The 17,466-nt window shown below is 37.9% G+C and overlaps 1 protein-coding gene across 10 annotated transcripts in view; it reads right to left on the bottom strand.

Moving 5' to 3' along the window:
• The window catches only part of MAP2K5 (mitogen-activated protein kinase kinase 5), a 266,821-nt gene that overhangs the window by 75,760 nt on the left and 173,595 nt on the right, over positions 1–17,466 (bottom strand). For 6 of the 10 annotated variants that reach the window (XR_004960015.1, XR_004960014.1, XM_036265405.1 and 3 more), the window contains exon 17: positions 7,886–7,915. The exons of 2 other annotated variants lie outside the window; for them this stretch is intronic. Coding sequence is in view for 4 of the 8 variants with exons in the window: in XM_036265405.1 (XP_036121298.1) it covers positions 7,886–7,915 (30 nt within the window). In the remaining 4 variants the exon portion in view is untranslated. Of the gene's footprint in view, positions 1–6,122; positions 6,861–7,885; positions 7,916–17,466 lie in introns of all 10 variants that reach the window. 2 more of the 10 variants (XR_004960022.1, XR_004960023.1) reach the window with 1 other exon arrangement.

Below are 17,466 nucleotides of genomic sequence, written 5' to 3'. Positions count from 1 at the left end.
GTACCAACTGACCTCAGGGGCAGAGATCTTAAAATGCAATGATTTCCAACCTCAGACTGGCTCTGTCATCTCAAAGGGATTCATGACGTTCTCAAACCCAGTGTCACTAACTGGTCTCTGCTGCACTTGTCTTCTCCATGCTGATACACCACCTCTCTCCTCTACTGTTCTTTCCTCCCCTTTCCGACTCCTTCCCAGTGTCCCTATGAAAGTTACCTATGGAAATTCCTAAACTGTTAGAGATGAAGGTAATGATAGTAGCAGTACCCTACTGAGCTGAAGTACTAGAAGGACACCAAATACAACATGCTGCTTTAGACCTTTGTCTTCTACTAGGTGATTCTCCTTTTGATTAAAATGCCTGGAAAGTGCCTTCCCATCCTTCCAGCCTCAGAGCCTCAGCTCGAACATCACCTACTCTGTGAAACTCCTATGGCTTCCTGAAGTGAGCTGACTTGTTCCTCTTGACGCCAGAACATACCACCTCTTGTAGGTTCCTTTCATATCAACTGTCATTTGTCTGTCCCATCACTGGATTAGACTCTTCGAGAGTAGGGGCCACATGTTTCATTTCTGTACACCCCATGTGTAGCGGTGTCAGGTACAGAGTAGATGCTCAGTGACAAATAAATGTTAAATTAAATTGAGATGCACATCATATAACAGTTTAGCAGGAGCTATAAATTCAAACCATGGTGTTACTGCTTAAAAAAGACAGAAATCTGCCCTGGCCGGTTTGGCTCAGCGGTCAGAGCATCAGCCTGTGGTCCCGAGAGACCCGGGTTCGGTTCCTGCTAAGGGCATGTACCTTGGTTGCAGTTTGTCCCCGGCCCTGGCTGGTCGTGCGGGTAGCAGCCACTCGATGTGTCCCTTTCACGTCGATGTTTCTCTCTCTCTCTCTCCCTCCCACTCTACCTGAACAAAAAAATGAAAAAAATGTCCTCAGGTGAGGATTAAAAAAAAAAAAAAAAGACAGAAATCACTAACCTAGCTGGCTAATATACTTCAATCGGGGTATTAACAAGTAATACATCTTTCATAGAAAATTTCATATTTCTAAGCTACCCATACTTTGGGGATGATTTCTCTTCCATTTCTCCCGATTTTAAAGATATGCTAGGAACCTACCTCCTGTATCTGTCATAAGCTAAGCAAATAAAATTATGAGACCTCTTGATAAATATGAGATAGATACTGGGAGAATTTGATGTGGAAATTAAGATTCTAGAAAAGAAGCAAATGTGTATAAGTAAACATCTTCATATCACTTAAATTTCACCTCTGGATATTATGGAACATAAACTCTGACTTCATGGCTTAAAATATTAGTATATTTTAAGTGTTTACATCCTAAATAGTGAGGATGAAAATAAACAATGAATTAAAACATGTAGGTTAGAAATCTGCTTAGAAAACAAATTGCCTACACATCCTTCTTTTGGACTCTCATCGAGTAAAGATGAGTATGTAAAATTTGGGGTATTACTGACTGCTGTTTTTTTCTTTGATTAGAGACCTCATACAAAAAACTGGATACTCACAATTTGCTAAAGTCCTTGATGTTCTTAACTTCAAAAAGTTCATGCAACAAAGAATAGATTCCAAACACCTCTTTTTAAAGAAGGCAAACTCTTTAGGTATTATTTTGCAGTTCTAGGTCAGTCTAGGCATGACCAATGCATTAAAAGATAAGTAAGAGAGTGATATGTATGGTCTAAATTTAACACTGACTATAAAACAATGTTAAATTATTGAAATTAGGATTAGTAACAATACAAAGACTTTTAAAATATGAATACAATTTGGTGTAAAAGTTCTAGTATTTTGATTTAAGCTTTTGTAAAGTGTTTAATATTTTAAAATAGTTTTTAAAACATATGCTTTCTACTTGATTATGAGATAAAAATACTCTATCCAGAGCACAGTTTATTACTACAAAATAAATGAATGCTTAAAAGACAATCTGTCAATTAAAAAAAAAACACATTAAAATTGCAGGTTTCCAAGCCAAATTAAACAAAATATTTTCTCTTTGACAAGCTGCTTACATTTAAATGAAAACAGGGCAAATCTGGTCAATAATATGGATTGCATATAATAAAAAGGATCTTAGATCATGTTAATACAAGCATCAGAAGGCAATAACTTCAATTAAAACCACCCAATTAAATAGCAAACTTTCAGATAAAGCAAATAAATTAATCTGTTTTAAATGAAAGTGCTCAGATAAGGAGCTTGTTGACCTATGAGTAAGTCTCACTAGCAGCAATCACAGCAAAGCAAGAATCTGCCGAAGCAAGGCAAAGCCCCAAATCAGGCAAATGGTATCAGTAATCGAAAAGCATTCGCAATGCTTACTTCCTCAGTTAGTATAGTAGGGGGTTCGGAGTAAATGCCACCTATAGCTTCCCTCAGATTTTGATATATAGTATATAAGGGTGAACACATTCCTCTTGCTCATGAACAACAGGGGTATTTTGCATTTAACAGGATATTTTCATTTCTGAACTACTTTGTGAAAAAGGTCAGTCATTATATTATTAAGAATGCATGTCTTCCACTTAAAATCCTCTATTATCCACTTATGCTTAACTTGTATTGGGATTTAAGAATGCCTCTTTATTGAGACGAGTAATATGTCATCATTTTGTTCAGCTAACAGGCCTGACAGACCCTGTCTCCTTGAGTTAAAGAACAGTAGATCTCTATTTTGTACATTGGTGGCAAAAGCTGGCAGAATAAATGAGATTAGCCAATTGGTAGTAAAGGTTTTTAATCTTAAAGATCCAGACTTACCTTTTACCTTAGCCTTAATTATTCTACTTGCCCAGACAGTGGTATATTTTTTCAATAACAGTGATCACTATGTATTGCAACAATTTATTTGAATGCCATTCTTATGTATTTTAAACAAAAGACATCACTATTCATTATATTTCTCATGTTTTTGATCCTTTTTACTACTTATCTTTATTTGAAACAGATTTTTAACAGATAATCTTGATCTTACAACAATATCTTGCTTGCATTTTATTCAAATAATTCTTAAAAACAGCTTAAAAAGCCGTTTGGAATAACATCAAGCTTGCCATCAATCAAACGAAAAAATTCCGCTGGCGGTTGTATAAACATCAGATCAAGTCTGATGTCTTCGAGGATTTCAGAGTGAACCATAAAAAACTCCATTAACTTCTGACAAAGAATGCAAATTAATCACAACATGGGGTGAAATGAAATTAAAGGCTCTTTTCTAATCAATGACAAGGCAGGATGAAATATTTGTTACTCTCTCCGCACTCAGACTGCCTAGGATGTCTGCACGTCCCTTGCAAAGCCCCAAATGTAAGGTGTGAGTACAGATTCACCCACTGCCACTGTTCAGCCCTCCCATCACCCCCCCCCCCCCCCCAGCTGTCTGCTCACAAGTCGTGGAGATTCACAAAACACACGAATCATCTGAATCTCAGGTGCATCCAATTTGCTATTCACACTTGCCCATGCCAGGGAAAAGCCTGGCGCAGACAGATGCACCAGGAACCCTAAATGACAGTTTGGCCTCCGGAAGTACGATCACTACAGCAAAATCTAGTACAGCCTCCAGGTGAAATGTCTGGAGCTCCATATGGAGCAGGGAAAATTAACAACAAGATGAAAATCACTGCAGCAGCGGGGAGTCGGAATTTTTGAAAAAAAAAAAAAAAAATGAAATTTAAAGATGAAGAAAGAGAAGTAATAAATTAATGGGGTGTGAAAACATTCAAAGCTTTACAATACCAGGGGCACTATTTGCTCAGATTTTTTCTTCTTTTTTTAACTTCAGGTCATTTTGATGTAATTTATTAACCAAGATCAGGAAATATCGCCAAAAGAAGAACGTTTTTATATATGCAAAAGTAGTTTCAATACATTTGTATCTGTATTATCTTCACTTTGCTGTGGCATCTTCTTACCAAATTTCCAAACGCCAGAGATGGAGCATCCCCTGAGAAATCTCCTTAATGGATTTACTATCATCCTAACAGGGAACTACTGTAAACTCTGAACGAAGGATGATGATTTTGAGCACACAATCTTTTTCATTTCTCCTAAATTATGGTGTCATTAAACAAACCATTGCCCACCATCATGTTTTTTAAGTCAAATGAATTTGAATCTACATGATTAACTATACACAGCTCCAGTCCTTGTCCAGACCTGCGCATCTTATCATATTACTATTAAAGCTAAATTGTTCAAGAAACTGAGATACTATTTGCAAGATGTTAAAAACCACAATTTTTCATTGTCCTATTGCAGAATATGCTTCACAGGCACCCAGAACTTAATGGCACTGGGGTCAGTTAGAGCTCTCGGGCCCTTGGATCCTCCTGTCACTCTGCTAAACACATGGTAAGAAAAGCAAAAGGGCTCTAGGGAATGGTCTTGTCATCATCTACAATGGCACAACCCTTCGATGTTCAGCATTTCTCATCTGTACAAGAGGCCTCCCTAGGGCAGAGAAGGCAAACCAAGAGAGTGAGAGGCTGGTGGGGCTGAAGGGGAAGAGCAGTGGTATGAACAGCCAATCAAGTTCAGGGAACACAGAGCAGTCATTCGGTTTAGTTGCCAACAAATCCTAGACCCAACTGTGCCCATTCATCACTGAGGCAATGCATGCTGCCTCTGAGCCTTGGTCTGCTCTCCTGGAGTCTGGAATAACGTTCCTGCAGCGCAGAGAGAGGTACAGCCAGGGTCAGAGAACAGAAAGTGCTCTGAAGCTCAACATGGGAAAGGTGCTAGATGAATCCAAGACAGTTCTTCCTAGTATGAGCTACAGTAATAAGACTGCATTTTTAGTGGCTTTTCACTCTTTTTTTTTTTTTCTATGGAGTCCTAAACTGCATGCCAATGAGGCTATACAACTTTAAGGCCTAAAGGAAACTAAAATAGATGGTATTTTCAAATACCAAATAAAAACCCAATGCAAAAAACAATTAAATTCATACAGAATGATTATTTCAACAAAAATCCAGTCCTTTAACCTTTATGTTGGTCCCAGGCCACTGACTCTCCTTGACATCTTTCCGACACCCCTCCCTCAGCAGTGTCCCCACTGGGTATACACTGTGTCACCAGCAGGAAGAGGCACTGCTAACGAAGCTGTCAGCAGCACTGATGCGGGGCTGGGGAAGGAAAGGTCTCCAAGCTAGCCTCTCCTCCCCACTTCCACCTCTGCTCATTTGACTCTGGATGGCAGGTTGCTGAGCACATCCTCTGTAACCTTCTGTTGACGATTAGAAATTGTTTTGTGCTACAGCCCAACATCAAGGCCCAGTAGGGTGGCTCTGTACTTTTCTGAGTGGCTTTGATCTGCAAACATCCTTTTATCAGGTAGGAAAGGGGTAACAAATGGGACAAGGCTCCGGAAACAGGACACTGCTCTGGAAAGTAGTGAGTTTCCTATCACTGGTGTTCAAGCGTAGTGTGGATGTTTGCTTTTCAGATCCTGTAGAGAGGTTTGATTCAGTGATATCTGAGATCCCTTCCAAGCCTGAGAGTCTACTCCTCATTCCAGACTACTCCATTTGGGATTCTATGGCACCAAACCACCTGCAGTTCAATAGTGAGAAATAGCCATTCTGCTTGCCCAATTTATCAGGGAAGGCTATCTCATAAGAGTGGTTGGGGGTTCAAATGAGGTAATATGGGCCAAAGAGAAGGTATTATTTCATAATCCAGTCTCTGTGACACTATAAAAATAAACATTTTTCTTCAAGCACTTTGAGGGCAAAAAAGAGGGGGCCTGAAAGGAATTTATTAAGTTATCTTTCCCAATCTTCAACCTATAGTACAAAGCCTGTAAAATAAATGCCAACTCTATAAAAAGTCATTATTGATTCTAGCAATGCAACACACAAACTTCTGTTGAAAAATCTGGGAAATAGGCCTGATGGCATCAAAGCTGCTTCTATTATTTGAAGTAAAAGTCCCAGTTTGGTATTCTATGTGATTCAAGGAGCACAGTCCCCCCCACCACACACACACACTCGAATAAAGGTTATTACTAACTAAGGCTAACCAAGGAGTTCAGCACATTAGAATTCCCAACTTCCGCTTGACCAATCAAGTAAACATATACTTACTTAGACATTCAGGAAAATGACACTGCAAAGGCATACAGCCGAGTCCCAAATCTGAGCAGAGCCTTCAAATGCTTTATTTGTCACATGCAATGGCAATCCATTTCTTTCTTTCTTTTCTTTTTTTTTTTTTTGGTGGTGCGTGCCCCTAGTGGGAACTGAACCCGGGACTCTCTGGTCCACAGGCCGACACTCAACCGCTGAGCCAAACTGGCCAGGGCGGCAATCCATTTCTTAGACTTATCACTTACCCTGTCTCACCGATTAATTACAGTAGACATTAGAAATCTCAAGAATATAGCTACATTCTCAATCTTTGGCATTTTTATTAGGTTACTTACAAATTTTCTACTATGACTTGTTTGAGAGAGATAGTGTACATGACCTCTTGTCTTGATTTACAAAATTTGAGGGGATTTCACAAATTGTCCAAACAATGAATTATTTAAAAATTACTGACAGAATAAGAAGCTTACTGAGATAAATATTCTAATGAGCTATAAATCCTGAAAATGTGATTTTAATTTGATGGGCTACCAAGAGCTAAGCAGCCAGGCTGTATACACCAAAATCTCACTAAATTGGCTAACACGCATGCCAATCAGTCGCTACATTTTAGACTTCCTCTTTAAGGAAAAGATTCTGTTTAAACAAAGAAGGCTACAAATTTGAAAAGTGAGACTAACACTGTTGAACCTAACATCTTGGACAATTTCTCTTCTACTTATCTGATGGCTTTAACTGTAAAAGAAAAATACAAAACAGACATTTCAGTGAAGAGTCTTTAAATGTCCACAAGGGTACCAGGAGAATTTGCTTAAAACCACTTGAAAAGATGGTAGAGAGAATGAATCCCATCCTATTATTCAATAACCATGTTTGTGATGCATCTGCATAATCTAACCATGCATAAATTAGTATGTGTAATACAACACTTATTTGCATAATAATAGCAAGTTAATAGATGCTTAAAGAGCAGAGACCAACACCACCTTTAAATCAGACATGCCTCCAGGCACTTTGGCCTGTACAGACCAAGATGCCAGAAAAACAGTGAGCATCAACCAGAGGAAAAGAATCAAACCATTCATTTTTCATCCCTCAAGACATTTCACTTATTTCTCCACACACACTGGGGAATCATCTTCAAACCACAAAATAGCTTTATATTTTAAGTGCTAGCACTCATCTATAATAAAAATCTTAAAGAAATGATAAAGGTTATCACCAGCAATGGTAACATAATGGACAGTTTGTTTTCTTAGAAATGTGGCTAGGAAGGAACAGATTTTTAAAAAAGAATATGTTCAAAATGACACCCACATAAAATTGGGGGCCTGTTTCTATTTGCTTAGCAAACATAATGACCTACTTATATATTTTTACCCTTCATCTCAATCTTTTAATTCAAATAATTTTAATGACTATAAAAGCTCAAACACTGTATCAAGAAAAGGCTGTGCCTCTCCCCCAATCTCAATATAAGCACATGGTACTAGGTCAGGATAAGGGAAAACATCACCAATGTCACACAAAGGAAGAGCACAATGATGGCTTTCAACCTTTAACAAAGAGGGAAAAAATCTGGAGTTTAAAAAAAATCAAAAATCAATAGAGACTTCTAAATGACTCCTTTAAGATATCACTTTTCAATTTAACAGGACAGATTTATTTGTATGTGGCTCAAATGTTCACAATTGCTCCCTGCACCTTCATACATAGGAATGAATGTCACAGTGGCAAACGACAGTAATGAACAATCTTACCTGAGGATATGGAAACCTCCCAAGAGCAAGCTGGGAAAGGAAATAATATTTGTCTAGTTATAGATTTGCATGCAGGGCAGATATCCTTAAGACAGACAAGTACTAAATTTCAGATATGCATCTAGCAAATATAAAAAGCTCACAACCTCAAACGCACAAACTAAATTATTACTGTAATTACATTAAGAGTTGTATTTAGAATGGACATTTTCAATGGACAATGTTACATATACACAATAAAATATTCTAATTTTAACAACTAAACATTTCCTTACTGGATGAAAGAAGGAAAAGGGATTATCCAAAGAACATATATGCATAAGCCATAGACACAGGAGCAGTGTGGAGATGCCAGAAGGGGGGAGGGGATGGGCGGAGGTGGGCAAAAGCGGGAGAAATGGGGACGTCTGTAATAGTGTCAACAATAAAAATAAAGTTTAAAAAATCAGCATGTAAATAAAAACAGGAAACAAAGTAATATCTTATTAAGTTAGCAAAGTGTTTTTTTAAATGAGCATATTTAATACCATAAAAAATAAGAACCATTGTCCTTATGTGGTTTCTCTTAGGAATATTCTCAGCTATATGGGCATTTATTCATATTTACATGTGTGTGGCAGTTTCTTCTAGACAGAGATATAAACTATAGAAGGAAACTGTTATCTTTTCTTGTTGTAAAAGGGAAACACCGACTTGTTCCTAGCCCATAGCTCCACAGAGTTTAATTACAAATATACAGATAGAAAGGGTTGTAGGAAATGGGAAAGTAAATACTTGAAATAAAAAAATTTGCCATTATTTCCGTCTATTTGTTAGTTTTTTCCATCCATTTTTCTATCCATAGTTAGAACAAAAGAGCTACTACTAGTGGGCAAATGGCCATCCTGAGACTGAAGTTGGAACTATAGGTCTAAATCTGAAATTGTGAAAGTGAATCCTTAGAGCTTCCACAATTTTGCTTGATTTGTAATCTGCTGTGTGCTTCTAGACCAGTCACTTAATTTTGGTCTTTGGATCTTCACCTTTAAAAACAAAATGATTTGACCAGGAATAGGATTGATATAAAGTAACAAGATCAAATTTACCAAACAAACCATAACTCATTTGAGAGAAATAATGGTAAATTTTGCAACTGCATAATGTGGCCCATTGTTAGGCCTACAGTCCTTTATATGTATTGTAACTACTAAGTAGAATTGTTTATCAGGGAACCTGGAAGCTGGAATGGATCCATGAGATCCATTTTTGTTTTGTTTTGTTAATCCTCACCCAAGGATATTTTTCCATTGGTTTTTAGATACAGTGGAAGGGAGGGAAAAGGGGTGGGGAGAGAGGGAGAGAAGGTGAGAGAGAGAGAGAGAGAGAGAGAGAGAGAGAGATGGATGTAGGAGAGACACATCGATTGGTTGTAGGGGATCAAACTCGCAACTGAGTAACTCAGGTATGTACTCTTTTTTTTTTTAATCCTCACCCGAGGACATTTTTCCATTTTTTGATCAGATGGAGCAGGAGGGAGAGAGAGAGGAAGAGAAAGAGAAACATCGATGTGAAGGGACACATCGAGTGGCTGCCACCCGCACGACCAACCAGGGCCGGGGACAAACTGCAACCGAGGTACATGCCCTCAGCGGGAAACGAACCTGGGTCTCTCTAGACCGCAGGCCGATGCTCTAACCGCTGAGCCAAACCGGCCAGGGCGAGGTATGTACTCTTGACTGGGAATCAAACCCTTGACCCTTTGGTCTGTAGGCCAACGCTCTAACTGCTGAGCCTAACTGGCCAGGGCCGAGATATCCACTTTACAGATCAGAGCCCCAGAGCCCCACTGAAGAAGTTTGCATACAGTTCATCAGTAGAAGCCAAGGAACTGACTCCCAAACTTGCAACTTAGTCGAGTTTTCTTTCCAGTGTATTACACTGATTTTTTAGATCTTGAGGAATTGTGCATTTATTTCAAAGACACTGACACTGCTAAACATTTCTTAACTCTTCCTTTTGAAATTATGTTTAGAATTATTTCAAATAACAGGAAAACACTTACCTTGTTTTAATAGAATTGCATCTTATCTTGGATTTAAAAGTATACTCCTCATCTTTTTTACTGTGCAATTTATGTTTACTAAAGTCTGAATAGCCTATGGGTATTACCAAAACCCAACTCCACTTAAAATTTTTTAAAATTAAATTTATTGGGGTAATATTGGTTAATAAAATTATATAGGTTTCAGGAATAAATTCTACAATACATCACCTGTGTATTGTATTGTGTGTTCACCACCCCAAGTCAAGTCTCCTTCCATCACCATTTATCCCTCCTTTACCCCACCCCCTTTCCCTCTGGTGATCACCATACTGTTGTCTGTGTTTTGAGTTTTTTCTTTGCTTAATCCCTTCACCTTTTTCACCCAACCCCCCATCTTACCCCCTCTAACAGCTGTCAGTCTGTTTTCTGTATCTGAGTCTGTTTCTATTTTGTTGTTAGTTTATTTTGTTCATTAGATGCCACATAAAAGTGAAATCATATGGTACTTGTCTTTCTCTGACTAGAGTATTTCACTTCGCATAATACTCTCCAGGTCCATCTACGCTATTGCTAAAAGTAAGATTTCCTTAATTTTTACAGAAAAGTAGTATTCCATTGTGTATATGTACCACAGCTTTTTTTTTTTTTTAATCCACTCATCTACTGATGGGCACTTGGGCTGCTTCCAAACCTTGGCTATTGTAAATAACGCTGCAATAAACACAGGGGTGCACACAACTTCACTTCCAAGAATAAATATTTTGCTTCTTACTAAGAATAGACATGAAGGTGCTGAGATTAATTTTCAAAGTTGTAAAACCAGTTTGAGCAATAGCAATCTAATAGGAATAAACCATATAACCATGTAAGGGGACTACTTTGAAAGGGTCAATACTCATTTGGGGGTGTGTGTGTGTGTGTGTATGGAATACCTAATGAGTTTCATTACCTTGTACTCATTCTTGTGTATTCAGAGTTCACTGACTTCAAGATAAAAAAAGTTATATTATTATTTCATTTAGTGGATGTCATTAATCGCTTCAAGTATAAATAATAAAACCATCACGAGATGGGGTGAAGAAAAGAGAACGTGAATGTGAACTAAACTCCTTTTCAGTTTTGTGTGACTATGTTTGTTGCCTATGTACTGTTATTACTTAGGAAGGGGAGGGACTCAGTTCTCCATGGTTCCCACTCTATCCCCACCTAATACAGGCCACTGATTTGCTTCATTTTGTAAATACAGTGTTTCTGGCTAACGAGAGTGTGCACATCGATTCAGGAGGAGTCACTGTGGTCTACTGAGGTGGTAATGGGTGGACTAGGCATCTGAACCATTCTTTTCTGAACTGACAAGGCAGTGGCAGCTCATTAACAGCTGTCACCTATCATTACACTGATCTGTCGGTTACAAGTCTTGCATATTCCTCCATTTGGAGTTAGAAAACTACCAAGAGAAGGGTCTCTTGTTTTATTTTATTTTTATGTAGTTATTGATTTTTTAGAGAGAGAGGAAGGGGGAGAAAGAGAAACATCAATGTGAGAGAGATACATGGATCGGCTGCCTCCTGCACGCCCCCAACTGGGGATCGAGCCCGCAACTGAGGCATATGCCCCGACCAGGAATGGAACCGGGACCTCTCAGTCCATGGGATGATGCTCAATCCACTGAGCCACACCGGCTGGGTGGGTCTCTCATTTTAAAAGCTGACAATTTCCTAACTACTAGAAAACATGTAGAGCATTCTGTCTCAAGCCTTCCTATGGATGCCGTGCCATTACCTGGGTACATGTTGAACATTACCCCAGGGTCTATGGAAGAATTCTGCCCATATGGCTTACCAGCAGAGGAAACATGCCCACCATCCATACAGTTAAGATCTAAACTAGCTGGCAGGTGCCAGACTGGCCACTGGTTCTTGCAGTTTAAAGAACTAAGCAATGATAAATAGAAGGCTTAGAAAAAAGTGGGATATGATGAAAAATGTGACTTTTCCCCATTTTAACACAAAGCTTCAAATTCTGAAGTCCTCACTGTTCTATGGAGAGGCCAGGCCATGACCGACTTCTGAATGTGCCCTCATCTACTTGGGCCCCTCTATCATGACTGGTACAAGGTAATAAGGATGGCTGATGCCATTCATTTAGTCTGTAAGATACCACCATGGAGAACATGGAAGAAATTCAGTGCAGGCTGGTCAGCTGGGGGCCTCTCGGTCCCAGTCTGCTTGGGAACAGGTGGCCGTGCTTGAACTAGTGAACTCATCATTCTTGGGACTGGCTTTGCTTTGTGTGCACTTTCCTGACACCCCGTGGAATCTCAGTGCTACTCTTCAATAACAGCCCTCAGAGAATGTCCGAGACATCTTGCAGGTCTAACCTCTTTGAGTCAGAGGACAGAGAATGGTTCTTGTCCTTGACCAGAGCAGCAAAACAAGAATTTCCTCTCTTATAGAGTGTCACCAATGGACTCTTCCAGCACAGGTCAAGGATTCCAATTCTGTACCAGTGACAACTGGCAGCAGCACCAACAGCAGTCATTTTAAGGCCCCAGGAGAGGGAGCTGCCTTCCAAGCACATCTCTGTCCTTCCAGGTTTAATGCAGCTGTAGTGTTTAGGTTCCACATGATTTGTCTTGTGGCGAAATAGGAGGAAATATATAGCCAGGCCCTACAACTCTTTTATCAAGTTCAGTTAGGAGAAGGCAAAAAAGGAAAAGGGTCTTTAGTAGATATGACAGCATGAAGAACAGGTTCTTCATGAGGCTGTCAAAAGTCAAAATAAACACAGAACCCTTATGGGGAAGAGAGAGCTCATACGCTATGACTGAATGTTTTAGAGACAGGCGAAAAGGGGCCATTCTGTATCTTTTACCCCTACTGGTCTATTAATCTACTTGCATGTCCCCAGTTTTTATTGTCAAGGTATTATAAATTAGGAAACTTACAAAAGAGAGTATGTAATCTTCTCTGAAATGGCCTGCAGATATGTCACTGTACTAAATGTGTTTCAGATTTAATGAAGCTTTAATGTCCTTTTTAATTTTGCCTGTTTCTGTATCACCAGGGGTCGGGCAAGGCAATCAGCACTCAAGAGGGTGGTTTGGTTTAAAACTAGGGAAAAACTCATTTGCTTATGAGTTGCACTGTATTTTCTTAATTAAATTTACTGAGTAAAATGGTTTAAGTTCAGCCAACCAGTGACCTTTGTATGTAGATTTAGATTTATAAATAGGTTAACAGAGGGAAAAAAAATCACAACAAAGCAAACAGATTAGGGCTAAGCCAATAGAAATCTTTGCTCTCTTTATCATCTTTACAAAAGAAGCATTTAAATACAGGCAGTTTAAGTCCAGTTTAAAAAAAAGTATATTGAAAAATGTGGATTCACGTAAGCTCCAGCAATTCATCAAATGACTCTCACATCCTTTTCATTCCCAGGAGTAGGTAGCCTAACAATGTAAAAGATTTGTAAAAGCTTTACTTATTTATTTATTTGTTTGTTTTGGGGTGGGGGTAGTGGAGGTAGAGATAGGGGAGATAGTGGATTCTAGTCAGTGTTAAATTAAAAAGTGCAATTTAATTCCAAGCACTTAAGATTCAGCAAACTGCTAAATACTCTGTTCCTTGTGGGAGATTTACTGTGTAACAGGCAGAAAAAGAATACTCTGAAAACATTTACCATTTGGGAATATTTAAATAACAGTAAACCACTAACATTTCACTGTAATACTAGGTCTGTTCCTTAGTGTCATTTTATTAATCTTTGATTTGTCCAATCATAATTTATGAATTACTCTTGCGTTAGTAGAATTAGGGAATGTTTGGATTTTCTAATTTAAATGACGAATGTGTGTAGGTGTGATCATAACATCTGCTAAACACATAATGATGCACGATATAAACCTTTGTATGTTAACACAAAGTTAAGATGAAGATATTTATTTACAAAGCAACAAAAATGGCTTCTGTTGGCAATAAGAATAATTATCACCATGAAGTCATAAAGTATAAAGAGAAAACATACAATGTAGCCAGAAAGTAAATGCAGGACACAAGTTCAGAAATTTAGGATATGTTTGGTGATTGCTCGGAATATCAACAATGTGAGAGTAGTTTTAAATTTAAAGTTATGCTGCGGAGCACTAAACTTTTTTATTCTTAATTTAGGCATATTCTATGTTTCTCGGCATAACTGCAAATTGAAAAATAAGTGTTTTCAATATAGCCGATGATCTAGCTGAAGGAAGACTTTATAGTTTGAAATGTTCTAAAAATTGTTCTTAATTACCTTGTGTACATTTCACACAATTAAATTTCCATCTAAGGATTTTACATTTAGATTGTGCATTGCAGTTAAACCTTCATTTTATAGAAATGCAGCAGCTACGTTGGAACATTCAGACACAGGGAAACTTAAAAAAAAAATCAGACTTAACTACTGGATTACATAAAATTCCCTAGGTGAGATTTCATCCCAAGACCAATTTTCACAGTCCTAGAGAGAGAGTTTAAATCAACTGAAACTATGCTGGTGAAGAACCATAATAAATATTAAATACCTCAAAATCTACTCTAAGATTTTACTCTTCTTCCCATGTATCAATTTCACTGTCCTCCAACTGAATGGTTTAAAAACAATCCGAAGGATATAACAGCAATTTACCAGCGTTAAAGTGCTTCTGAGGTTAAACTGACAACAAAGAACACAGAAACACAAAGCGTCTTGAAGTAGGGTTTCAATTAAATGTGGAGGATTTAGTAATGCAGGACCAAAAAAAAAAAGAGTTACAAATTAATTTAATCTTCTGCCTATAGTTTGCAGCTGCACTCCAAAGTGTCTAGGGCTTAAGAACAAAGCCTTGAAAGGCCTCGGAGTGAGAAAAGCTTCAATTTTTAATGTATAACGCCATTAGCTGATAACTTGTGGAATCTGCAACCCCTGCGGAGGGGCATAAGTGCGAGTAACAGAGACTGATGAAGTGACATATTTGTTCATGTCTAGAACTATGAGAAAGAGGGTTATTACTAACACCATCAGGACCAACAGAAATATGCCCTAATAACCTTTGGGACCCTCCACGTTATCAGTTCTCACTACATCAAATATATTAAAATCAAAACCTAATTCACTTTAATTAAAGACAATTAGTTTGTTTTACTATTATTATTTTAACCTGTATGATATTATATTCGTTGCAAATTAAAGATGCGATAATAAATATAACAAAAGTATCAAACTGCATATACCTTTCCACCTATGCCTGATGAAATTAGCTTATCACTGGTTTCTATTTTAGGAAATTCAAGGACACCATTATTAAAAGTGGTACAGAAACATTTTACTCTAAAAAGAATATAGTGAAACCATGCATGTCTTTTCTTTATTCAATTTATACTTCTTTGCACATACCACTTCCTATAAACTCTCAGGATTTCTTTAACACAAACAGAATTATTGCCCAGTGGAGGCACTGGAAGCTTAATTAATTTGCCCAAGGTCATACTGTAGGTTGGTGGCAAAGCTTGTTAGATTACTAGGAACTCTGGGCTCTACAGATGTTTTGGCAATGGCAAAGGACCCTGTCACAAAGGCCCAGAGATTTCTAGTAAAGTGGGTGAACCAAGGCAAATAACTAATTATGCATGTGCGAAAAGTGCCAAGTGCTCCTGAGAGCTTGAAAATATAATTTTCTTTGTGTAGAAAGAACCTAAATGTGAGGTTCCCATCAGGAGTGCTTTTAGCATGTGCCAGTATTTTAAAAAGAACTACTCATCCTCAGCAGAGTCCACTGATAAAAAGAAAATTTATTTTAACTAAGGAGCCTAAATACAGTAGCACAATGAAATATATCAAGCAATTCTCCGTCATTCAGAAAGTCCTTCATTCTATCCTACAGATTACTAATAACAATAAAGGAAAGACAGCATTACAAATAAATGTTTCTAATAGTGTGTTTTTTTTTTTAATTAGAAATAGGCTTATTACAGTGGACACTTAAATGGGAAGAGGGCAACAGTAATTCACAAGTACCATATCCTAACGCTGTTCCTTTAATTGCTTTATTTGTTTCAGTGTTAAAAATGATTGCTTGCTGTAGCCTAACCATGAATGCTGAAAAGCATGATACATTGAGGTCTCAACCTGGGCAAACTGTACCTAAACTTACACTTTATTGCAGCTTAGTTCACAATCTTCACCTAATATAGGGTTATATCCCAGTGCAGCAGGAGGATAAATCATCCCGGAATATTACTCCGGCAAAGTTTAGCTGTGACTGGAGCATATGTGCTTTCGAGCCACTGAAGCAAAGGCCCATAAAATACACTAATTACTGGAAGTTATGGTCACTGAGTGATTGATAGCACTCTGCAAGGCAACTTCCTCATTTTCAGCTCTTCTGACGGGGCTCATCCGCCACACAGCAATTATTAATTCATGACCCACCCCTCAGGCACTAGTACCTTTACTTCTAATTCTCCTGCTACCAAACTACTGCTACAGCTGGACACTGTCTTTCTTCATTTTGATGGCTGGGTAAGGATGATAAAAAGTAGATTTCATGCTAAATGCTATTGTTTGAATCTTTAAATGTTGCTTGGTTTTCTAACCCTGCTGTCCCAAAACACATAATTATCCTTCCTCTCCCATAGTGCTAATTTACTCGCATCATTTTTTTCCCTTATAAACAAGTGTATATATACGCATGTGTGTTTGAATATGTGTGTATATATTAACCTATCTATACTATATTAAACCAAAAACTCTCACTGAATTATGTTTTTGGCTGGATACTGTGGTTTAAATGCAATATATAACTTCATCTAAGCCATTGTAAATATGAGGCAGCTAATTGATTTAAACCAAAAAAAAAAAAAAGGGAAAAACCCCTTCCATTTAAAGAGACCCACTTTGTCAAAAGCTTTGAAGACACTCTAATTGTTCCAAGTTGATTTCCATTAGTAGCTCTATTTAGAGCGATGCTAATTAAAATATCTGAGCATCTAACTAAATCTCTAAAAGTCACTTAAAAACAACTGCAAAGGTCCCTTTATGAGAGTGTTCTATGCACTGAAGAAATTCAGTGAGAGATTGAATTAAAGAGACACAAAGTTCAGTCATGATAGATGAAAACAAACATTCTACTTTTCTAAAAGAAAAATGGGTGTTCTTCAAATTTTTGCACAACTCAAAATGTAATACTGAAGCTAGTTTCCCTATTTGGAATCTGAGACGGTGTAACAGACGAGAAGATGAAACTCCAAGCTACCTATCCTTCAGGACTTGGTTCATATTCTTCTTCTGGAATTTAGCACAGAAGACAATTTTGAGGACAAAATTCAGACCACTCCCTGTCCATACCATTCACACCCCACACCTGGTGACAGTTCCTAGCGTTCCACATCTTCCTGTGTCTCTAATTCCAGGTAAATTATAGCTTGTCGAAGGGCAAACTCTCAAGTTATACACTTGTATATATTCTCCGTGACACCATAAATAGTATTTTGCAGCAGGTCAATACTAAGCATTTGTGTTTGTTTTTTTTTAATTTTAATTT

This window comes from Molossus molossus, unplaced genomic scaffold, assembly GCF_014108415.1.
Source record: "Molossus molossus isolate mMolMol1 unplaced genomic scaffold, mMolMol1.p scaffold_m16_p_1, whole genome shotgun sequence".
Lineage (NCBI taxonomy): Eukaryota > Metazoa > Chordata > Mammalia > Chiroptera > Molossidae > Molossus > Molossus molossus.
Note: the sequence above shows the minus strand (reverse complement) of the source record. Positions and strands in the feature narration are given on the sequence as shown.